This window comes from Pyxicephalus adspersus, chromosome 4 (genome assembly GCF_032062135.1).
Source record: "Pyxicephalus adspersus chromosome 4, UCB_Pads_2.0, whole genome shotgun sequence".
Classification (NCBI taxonomy): domain Eukaryota; kingdom Metazoa; phylum Chordata; class Amphibia; order Anura; family Pyxicephalidae; genus Pyxicephalus; species Pyxicephalus adspersus.
In genome coordinates this window covers 124,741,049-124,752,061 of record NC_092861.1, presented here as the reverse complement: position 1 = coordinate 124,752,061, position 11,013 = coordinate 124,741,049, and the positions used below count along the sequence as shown (strand labels likewise).

At 38.5% G+C, this 11,013-nt stretch overlaps 1 protein-coding gene across 2 annotated transcripts; it reads right to left on the bottom strand.

Moving 5' to 3' along the window:
• Positions 1–2,785: 2,785 nt before the first annotated feature.
• On the bottom strand, positions 2,786–10,799 carry OTX1 (orthodenticle homeobox 1). Of its 2 annotated transcripts, none has more exons than XM_072409545.1 (4): positions 10,724–10,799; positions 9,303–9,519; positions 7,360–7,511; positions 2,786–4,509 (listed from the first exon to the last, which is right to left on the bottom strand). In XM_072409545.1, the coding sequence occupies exons 2-4, from the start codon at positions 9,397–9,399 to the stop codon at positions 3,751–3,753; spliced, it is 1,008 nt and encodes a 335-aa protein (XP_072265646.1). In that variant the 5' UTR covers positions 9,400–9,519; positions 10,724–10,799; the 3' UTR covers positions 2,786–3,750. The 2 variants fall into 2 exon arrangements, with proteins under 2 accessions (XP_072265646.1, XP_072265647.1); XM_072409546.1 differs by lacking the exon at positions 10,724–10,799 and adding an exon at positions 10,294–10,446.
• Between the last annotated feature and the right edge of the window lie 214 nt (positions 10,800–11,013).

The following is an 11,013-nucleotide window of genomic DNA, read 5'->3' as shown; positions in this document are numbered from 1 at the left end:
AGCCCATACTACAATGATGTGATAAATCTGTTATAAAGAAGTTAAAGAATGTGTTATATCTCCTCCATGTACTTACCTTCCCCCTGGTATCTCCACATTGTGTCAGTTCTCTTTCTTGCTGATTATTTCTTGTATGAAAGGAAATAGATAAATGACCAAGAGGGTGCAATGTGTTCTATGTACTGATTTTATAGCATTTGGGGGTTTGTGTTGCCTTCCTGGAGTATCAGCATACCTTGATATGTATACCTGTGCACACCATACACCTGAGGTGAGGGAGTCTTGCTGCAAAATTTAGGAGAATCGTGTAATATTATAGAGAGCTCCCTATGACTGTTCTAATATTTTTATTAATATTTGTATGAACCATTATTATCATCTTTCCTATGACAAGTATTACAATACCAGATCTCTTCCCTTATTTATGGGGCAATGAGTGGAGCCATGCAGATTACTGATTTATATCTTATTGGGCAGCTGTGTTCCAGACACAGACTACATTAGATTTGCTTATTACTGTTTAATATATATTGTTTTAATGTTATGTTTTATATTTAGGTTTAGGTTTTCTTTTTAGGTTTTTTATTATCTGGAGCAACCATGCGCACACATTTGGCATAGAGAATGACGATTCTTTGCAGTATAATTATATCATAAAATTATCAGAATAATGTTATAATTGGAGAACACAGATCGCTGTGATAAAGATGACATGATGATTAGAAATTATTATTTAAATTATTTACCCATGTTATACATATATTTGTTTTTGTTCTTTGTATATTTTAGGTCACTCGTGTAAACAACCCTTGAAGAATATTCCAACTTTCCCTGCAGTCTTTTTACCACCAATACAAATATTTGCTGTATCAGTATGATCCAATCCCCAATATTAGGTTCTCACCCCAGTGTTATTTCGTTCATCCAGTAAATATAAATCCGGTATATATCTCTGATGGATCGTTGGACACAAGGAGGGGTTTGGGGTGCAGTAATAGGACTGGGGGACACAGCAGAGGGGAGCTGACAATTATCTGGCTGCTGATTGGACTCTGGTGAAGCTGCCAGGTGGATGGAAGGGCAACATCACCCCATGAACCAGATCACAGCTGAGAAGAGCTCAGAAAGGGGCCACAAATCCCCCTCCCCCACCACCATCAATCCCTATTTATCCCAGACAGATCTCAGCCAAATTATTGCAACAATGTGCAATATAAAACTGTGAGATTTAGCACCCAAAAATGTATATATGTGAAAGTTTTCAAAACTTTTATATTTTTAGAGCATATTTTGTAATTATTTTGTTTTTTATTCTTTCTTTCATTTAATACTTCTCATTGCTGCTTATCACCTGGAGCTCCCTACAGTCACAACTTTGTGCTAATAGTGTAATATTAATGTAATCATTTCTGTATGTTGTATGACCCCAAAACCCAGTGTGACATGCGACAACACAGGAGCAGAGAGAAGGAAATGCCTAAACAAACTGATGGAAAGCAGTCAATCTAGAAATAAATCACAACTTCTTTATTAAGTCAATATAAAAGCTAGGAAATATTAGTGACTGGGTTTGTGCACTGACAGGCTTTCTCAGATCTGGAACACATCAGCTACGATTATGGGTGCAGAATATTCACTACAAGACAAATCTGGGGGATTTCTTCTCTGCCAATCAGATATCATCCATGGGATCCAGCAACTAAATTATATATATTCGTTTATTTATTCAGACCTATTACTGCCAGATATCTCATCCCCCCCTATTTGTCTGGCTGATATATATATATATATTATAATATATTATACATGATACCCACGCCGGTGTTTAAGTGAACCTGTGGCATATTATGAGATTTTTTTCTTTAAAGCCGGGTAAAGCAGGCTCAGATTTAATACCCGGTAATAAAAGTTGTGTGTTTTCTGGGGGAAAAAAAAAGCTGTAAAAACTATATACAAACAAACGACAAAACTGAATTCAATGCAGTAAAAAGGTGCCTATTAAATATTAAGGACGATTAACGAAATTAAAAACGACCTATAATTGCAGAACTGTATTAAAAGGTCTTTATTATTATTCTAGCTGCAAAAAAAAACTAAAAAAAATAAAAGGCTCCTCACACCCCAATCAGATAAAGCTTTGTGATAGGCTAATATATTTTTCAGGAACACACAGAGGCACTGGATCCTAAAAAGAATATTGAGATCAGACTTGGAAGATGTCCAATATGAAGAGCAAACTGTAACAAATGTATCAAATAATTGTGACTTTTATCTTTAGAATATCAGAGAGTTACACTGGGCTGAGCCATAGTGAAAGCGATCAGATCTGCTCAGGTATATATATATAAATATATATAAATATTAGAGATATTTAACTAGTATAAACGCACTATATGAGTGATCCTTTCAACATATAGCCAAAAAATTGTTAGATAATATTCTATTATGTATGTGTATATATATGGATCACTCGTATATATATGAAATGATCACTCCTATAGTGCGTTCTTTTTCTGCACCCTTCTATTAAATTTCACTTTTGTTTTGGCTCTTAGAAATTAACTTTGGCCACCCAAAAAAGTTGAATCCAACCTGTTACACAGGATTTTCCTTGTTATAAAGAATAGAATGTTATAGGGTTATAAAGATAATTAAGTCCAGCCAATTGAAATAAAAAGCAGTTTTAGTTTGCTTGTGATTGAAGGAGCCTTGCTCATTTTATTCTCTTAGTACATGACCTGTTATAATTCCTATAGGGAACAAAAAGAGGACACAGACACTGCAGTTCCATTAGTCTGACGATTTATTATGGGGAAAGGGGTATGCAGGTATGTGGGGGTGATGTGAAATACCATGATTTTTTTGTTTTACAAACATTTGTTTTTCTTCCACTTACACAGGGACAAACAGATCCGAATCCTCAGTGACACAAATGAGTGCTGGATGGAGACATCGATTAAATAGTGAGGCCAATTGAACTAAAGATACAGAATGGGGTGATCTACTAGATACAATGTGCAGTACAGGTGGGGTGAGTTCACACACAGGTGGGGTCCCCACACTTTCCTCTTCCTTTTTTAGGGGAATTGCTTCATGTCAGTGTTGGACCTCCATCCTCTGCAGCAGTGGGAACAAACTTCTGTGCGATATATTCATTCATTTTGCAGGAAGTCTTTAGTGAAATTCTTTGTAATAAATCTTTATGGTGGTGCAGTTACTTATTCTGCAAACTTTTAAGTCTCATGTCATCAAATTTGGTTTCCCCAATAATGGGAAATAGGGTTGGGGGAGGGGGGAAAGGTTAGGTGATATTAAATTCAGAACAATATAATTAACTAAAAATAAAGGTGGTCCTAGAAACGGACCTAATATTTACACATTCCAGCTGCCACATGCAGCAAGAGGCTCCAGGTCCCATAGAAGGTACTTTGGGGGGCAAAGTACAGGGGACCCCTCCATCTATATACATACACTTGATGATGGTGGAGCTTTGGGTTAAAAGAACATAATGGTGTCCATGGAAGGATGTATTCCAATCTGCAGAAATCACAGTCCTCATCCTAGGTTTAGACATCGAATAAATAATCACTTTATGTGTCCAGGCACAAATGAACTCACAGAGGGGTCAGTCCCTCCATCAGACTCCAACCATTGCCTCCAGTTCTTTGTCCATAACATTGGACACCTCCGGGGGGCGCTCTTTCCCATGTACATGGATGGTTTCCATTATTGGTGCGCTTGGAGCTCATCTCACAAGACCTGGAACCTCCAGGATGCCTGATCTTTGTAGTCCAGACAGTCGGCGGAGTTAAAATTAAGTTTCCAGGAGGAGGCAGCGGTCTGGTCTTTGTAGTCCAGGCAGTCAGAGGAGTTGAATGGTAGTCCTGTGCTGGCATAGCTCTGGTGATGGTGGTGGTGATGGTGGTGACTTGAGGTCTGGCTCAGATGGTGGTGGTGATGGTGGTGGCTGGACATGGAGGAAGGGGCCATTGGGCTTAGCTGGTGAGGGTGGTGATGTGAGTGCATTGGTGCCAGGTAGGAACTACAATCCACTCCTCCAAAGTAAGAGGATGATGGGGCTGGATAGCCCTGGGTGTAACCGGCAGCTTGACTATAGGACATTGGATAGGAAGCCGCAGAAGAAGAGCCGGAACGCTGCATGCAGGAGGCGCTCCCCGATCCTAGTGGGTCGGGCGCGGAGCCAGGTGCGGAGCCAGTGCCAGGGGAGATTGATGCTGGGCTCCAAATAGAGGAGGCTATAGGGGTACTTCCATTCAGAGCTGCACCCAGGCTGGGGTTCCCGGAGGAATTGGAGCTGGAAGATGAGGAGGATGAGGAGGAACCAGAACTGGACACTGCTGGTGGAGTGAACTGACCGCTGCTCTCGGAACCAGAACTCTCCCGGGCCGGGCTGCACTTCTTCTTGGCTGGTCGGCTCTTGGCCCCGGCGCTGCTATTCTGCTGCTGTTGTTGCTGCCGACATTTGGCTCTGCGATTCTTAAACCAGACCTGAAATGTAGAGAAGAACCGGTGTCATTATGAGTCTGGTATCACCTATGTCATACTATTCTAAATACTGGAACAGAGTGACCCAGAGAAATATTGGGAATATAACCCCCAGGACTAATACTCAGAATGCACCAACCACTTCTCACACACTTCTGTTAGAAACTTTCTAGGAAGTAACAAAACACCACAAAAACATCACAAGAAATAATAATAGTGCAGAAGGAAATGGATCTTAAATACTGGATAATAAAATGCTCTGTACAGGGAATATATTACAAGAATCTGACTTCTACATGAACACTCACTGACTGATCTACTGCTCTGGTAGGAAAAACTAGGAGAACAACTAGAATCCTGAGAACAGCAAATAACAGAATGTTACTGCACAAGGAACACAAAGTAATTATGTATAGAAATTAAAAATAAGAACAGTACAACACTCAGGAGCTGGGGAAATAATTCTCACTATGTATTATTCACCATTTATAAAGTTACTGGAGGGTAATAGAAGTGGGAGCGAATAATAACACGGATAGAATATTACTACAAGAAACATTTTAAAAAGGAGTAATAAAAAGAATCCAGGCCATAAAAAATCATCAATAATATTGTCATGAAAATGTAAGGAGTGATCTGATAAAATACTACAAGAGGGGGTAATAAAGGGCCAGGAACAAGACGTATAATAATAATAATAGTTTTTTTTTTTTTTATTAAAAGGATCAGATTCAGATCTTATATTTCAGATTGTAACAATACAGAGTCCATATCCATATTATTATTAGATGAAGGATCTCATATAACTAGATATTGGAACAGGGGAATATTTCGGAATAGTTATTATTCATCATTAATATTAATAATAAAAGGATCCGATAAAAAACAAAAAAAATTACAGAACCTGGATATATATTCATCATTGATATTATTATTTATTGAACGATCTATTAACAAAAATGGAACAATACAGGCCCAGGACCATCATTTATATTAAATATTAGATGAAGAATCTGATGAAACGAATACTGGAACAGGTAAATAATAAAGAGCCATGACAAAGATATAGAAATGATTATTTTATATTTAGAACGTGATGACTAACAGGATAATAAAATGCGATCATCCCTCCAGCTTGTGAATATTACATTCACACACAATACAGAAGGAATATTACCAAATATACATGAACTGAACTCAGAACATTATTAAAAAGAATACAGATCCTGTGTAAGGTAAAACATTCACTTCTCCCAGCAATCATTTATTATTTGGAGTATTAATTCTGAAACTAAATGGAATTTATCACGTCCTCTAATAGAGTTATAAGAATTAAACGAATGGAAAACTGTTAATAAGTTAAACAAATAGTTTCCTCTAAATTCGTTATAAACCTTCTGAATGATCCCAATCAATAGAAGAATTAGGGGAGTGCATGGATGAATGGGTCAGGACTGGACTGGTGATGGTCCAATAACTCTAATTACACTTTAAAGAACTTTTACTATCTGATCACATCAATTTTTTACATGTAAATTATTATTATAAACGAAACTTAAAATACAAAGTTAGAAATATATTGATCTATTCAAGTCTCCACTACTAAAAAGAGACAGAGTTGTGGGAGGTAAATTGGTCTGATGGACCCAATGCGCCATGACAGTGAATATGCGGATCTGGTTTGTACCTTATATTTTTTAGGAATGTACAAGTAAAAAAAGTCCAACTTCCCCACATTGAAAATCATCGATTACATCAGATTTATCAAGAACGAAAAATATTGGGAAGAGTTGACAAGTATGGTATAATTATAAGAAATGTGTCGGTTTATGGTCACCATGTATGAGGAGTAAGGTGAAGTGTCTACATATACCAAAAATATCTAAAATGTTATTTACAGGTGAAAACATCCAAACAAGTATAACAAATAGGGGAATGGGGGAATACCCCTCCTCTCATCACACTGGCATCTGGTTGGGAATCATTGTCCTGGCTGGATTAGGAGATCGTGCAGGTTACAAACAAACATGGCATCCAGGGTCACAAATTATAATCACTGATCATCTGAAATGTTTAGTCTACATACATGACAATATAAATCCAGCGCACAATCCTTATAAATCGGTATTTTTATCCTCTTTGGGTACACCGAGAAAAACGTCTTACATTTTTAGAAATAAAGTTCATAGAGAAAGAAAATAACAAGACCCAGACAGGTGTGATGAATGGAACAGTATCAGACCATGAAGGACCAGAACCTTGGAGGACAAACTTTGTATGAACTTCATTCATGGTGGTCAGACAACCTCATCAACCTTTGTACAAAGTCTAGCTGTTTTATAAATATATAGGATGCATGGATTGGAACTTTCAGTATACTTCCTCAAAGACCAACCTCAATCTCCAGCCTGGTCAGTAGTTAAGCCCATGGTGAATGAGGGTCATGTCTACAATTCACCTCCTGCAGGGGGCGCCACGACTATATTCCCTTTCTGGTCATAGGAACAAATATGTAGGTTCTGGAAGCCATCATCTTAGAAGGCCACCCCTACAGAACCCAACCACCCCAGAGCTGGGCAGAATCTGATGGCTGGCACCAAATGTCTTCTACAGATCCCAATATGCCCCAGGGTGCTCTTCTCACTTCTTCCAATAAGAACTCATCATACAACCACTCTACACCCCAATGGGCCCCATTCACCAGGCTTCCAAGAGGCCCTGTCTAGCAGTAATAGATCACTAACATTCACATCAGTCACATGCCAGAACTTCTAGAAGTTGTACCAAGGCCTGAAATGAAAGTGAAAACAATCAAATCTCCAGAATAAGACATGGGAGCCATGCTGAGCTCACCTGGACGCGGGACTCCGGTAAGTTAATCTTCAGGGCCACCTCCTCCCGCATGAAGATGTCGGGGTAACGCGTCTTGGCGAATAGCGCTTCCAGAACGTCCAACTGCGAGCGTGTGAATGTTGTTCGCTCCCTGCGCTGCTTCCTGGGGGTAGCTGGGGGGACAGAGGACTCAATCATTATAAAATCCTCTAAAAATACAAAATCTAACTCTTTACTACAAATAAATCAGTCAGATGTTCAGCAAATAATAAATAAGTATGGAGGAGAGAATCAACAGCAGCATCAGAAATCATTTATGGGGTTTTGTTTTTAAAAGAGAAGGAAGTGTGTAACATATAACATTAAAAAATCTTGAAACAAAAAATAAATATATATACAAATAATACAAAATAACAACAAGTATGATCTAGAACAAATACAAACTAATAAATCAGATCATGAGAAAATAGAAAATAAAATTCGTGTTAAACACATTTCTATCATTTATTTGCTGGCATAAAAACTTTTGTATTTGAATTAATTGAGAAGAAACGAAGTACTTATTATTTAAAATTAAACAGATTGTAAAGTCTTGTTGGCTTCGAATTATTTATTTGTCATCACTTGGTAATATTGTGCGGACTTTTCTAATAAAAACTAAACTATATATTTATAAAAAGTTACAAACGCATATAAAAATCATTATAATCATTAAAACGTTATATATCTAGTTATATCCAGAGTCCACGTGTAATATGTTATTATTATCAATGGACCTTTGCTTACACGATATATTATCTGTAATATATATATATCATATATATATAAATATACACATACATATATTTAAAGACACATATATATTTATATATAGATAGATAAGAATATATATATATATATATATATATATATATATATATATTTATTTTTTTCAAAATATTTTTCTGGACTTCGACTGGACTTCTCAATCTAATTAAATCTACAATAATTATAATTATAAATATATCCCCAATATCTGATCATCCAGCATTATAGAGATTCCTGTGTACAGTGCGATCATTTCTAAATGCCCAATAATGAGAACAATCCTCCAGCGATCAGAAATCACACAATTTCAGCTAAGTTATTCATTTTTTTAGTTTATTTGATCGTAAAATAATCGAGCACTTTTCTTGTTTAAGTTCTATAAAAATCCCCCCAGGTAAAGTTTTATTGCAGCCACAAATATAAAGCAGATTTGTGTTGGACATTTGTAGAATAAATGTCTGTGTGTGCTGGGGTTGTGATCATAGGGATTTGTTTTGGGATCGTCTCGGCATTGTATGAAGCAGAAATAAAACCAGATCACTCCATTATAGAAATCATCAGACACAGGGACTATAAAACTTAATAGAAATATTATTCTGATGAGAAATTGAGGTCTCTAAAAATAAACTGAATGTAAATCGGCCACAAACTTCCATCCGCAAAGTACAGAGAACAGAGAAAAGTTTGCAGAAATAAAATGCGGCACTAATAAGTAATAAAAGTTTAAGAAGTCTGTCTGCTTCCTGATCTCTGTGTGCTGATCTGGGGTTGCAAGGAGCTGGGCCCCACATTGGCCCATACACAAGGCTGGGCTCAGGGTCACCTATATGTGGAATGATCATCAGCCCAACATACAGCATGACAACGGCAAGATTAGGATAATCGTTGTCACCTCTGGGAGGGCAATCATCCGACAAGAATTATTGATATTCCTATTACACTAATTTTTTAATATTTGTATCTTGTAGGATAAAAAATGGATTCATATAAAATAATTTTAATGTTCCAGAATGGTTTTATTATTAAAAAAATTGAATTTAAAACACTAATAAAAGTACACATCTAATAATAGGATAAAATGAATAAAAGTTTGGGATTCGTTCGATCAGCGGCCATGTGCCACAAAGTTCGGTCATGAAGAATTCTGGGGGCCTTACCTGGGTACCCCACCGATGGGTGCAGCAGATCCATGGCCGGGCCCGTCAGCCCCAATCCATTCATGCTATATGGGGGCTGTTTGAGGTATGACATCATGCTAACAGCTGCTGGGGGCCCCAATAATCCACACACGTAGGTCAGATTCCTTATCGTATCTTCACACTACACGGATGATCGCGGATTTTATTTTCGTATTCTCGATCAGCAGGCAGAGGACTGACAAATAAAACAGAAAGATAAAATTAATTAATATTGCAAAAAGAATCACTGACCCCCACCCCTGAATCCAGGCAGTGCTGACCCCCCTGAGTTCACAAAGTGCTGCACCACCCATCCCTACCCGAGACCAACCATTGCTGCACCACCGACCCCAAGCAGGCTCCCCCGGGCCCCATGTCCTCTCTGGGGCCCCAACAATCTCACTTTAAGGAAAACTTAGATTTGACTTTCATGGACAGTCTAGAATCGAAATGTAATTCGTTTCCTTCAGAATGATGATGACCTGACCTATAAATGTATTATGTATTACAATACTTTTATTATTTAAAATGTTTGTATTTTCTACCATTCCCATTCATTTAAAATGAAATAATTAAGGCAAAAAATTTATAATAATGAAAATAGAACCAATTATTAAAAATTGCAAATAAAAGAAAACAAAATCAGTTCTTATAAAAGTTCCAGTTTGGATACCAATACTCCTCCCAATATATTTATTTCTAAATTTGTAGACAGCGGGCTCTGATTGGCTGACAGATGCCCCTGCTCCATCCTATAATATACCCCCTAATAAATCGCTGGATTTAAATACAACAAGGCGATCGCTTTGCATGGAGATTGCAGCAGCTGTAATTTTTCAATGTAAAATGTTTGCAGATGGCATCCATTGATAGGCTAATGAATGGAGATCCCACACAAACAGACATTCACATAACTTATTCCAGCCAGGTGAAAGGACACAAATATATATTCTGCCATGACACCACTGACCTGGGACAGGTAAACACTCTCCACCATCCCATCCTGCCTGGGAAATGACGATCTCAGTGCTAAGAAAGTTTTTTTGGCAAGTGAAGCTGAGCTGTTGTATAATCCCAAGTAGGAGGGGAGAGACTGAAAACAAACAGGCAGCCTGGGGATCAGCTAAGGTGAAGCGATCCCTCTGCATGGAGAGTTGGGGAAAGGTTCTCTGGAGCAGACCGGTCAGGCCTAGAAAAGTCAGCCAGGGGGTCACCTACACACCCAGATGGCCTGGCCGATGTGTGCAGGGGGGATCTCCATTCCCCTCTCCCAGATCCCCATAGCACTCAGCAGCCAGATCCCCCCCCTGTAATAAAGAAAGTTCCTGTGCCAAAGGCCAGTGAGTATCAGGGCAATCCCAGCAGCCTGTCAGCCCGGGGAGAGGGCAGAAATCATTTACCTTGTCGGAAGAGTTGTTGTCTTACGCCGGGCGCTTTAGGTGATTGGAAATGTGGACTGATGAAGATTGATCACCCTCCTCTTGCCCTACCCCTTGTAAGTGAGCGAGGGGCGGCTGCAAGACTGTGCGCCTTAACCAATCAGCGTCAGCGTGTTCCGAGAATGACAAGCCTCTAAGCCAATAAAGAGGCGAGCTGTGACTTGTCCCGTTCACGCCTCCTAGCTCTATCCTGCACTATAGCTGAGTAGTGAGCACTGAGCTACAAACCTAGGGATTCACAAAACAAACAC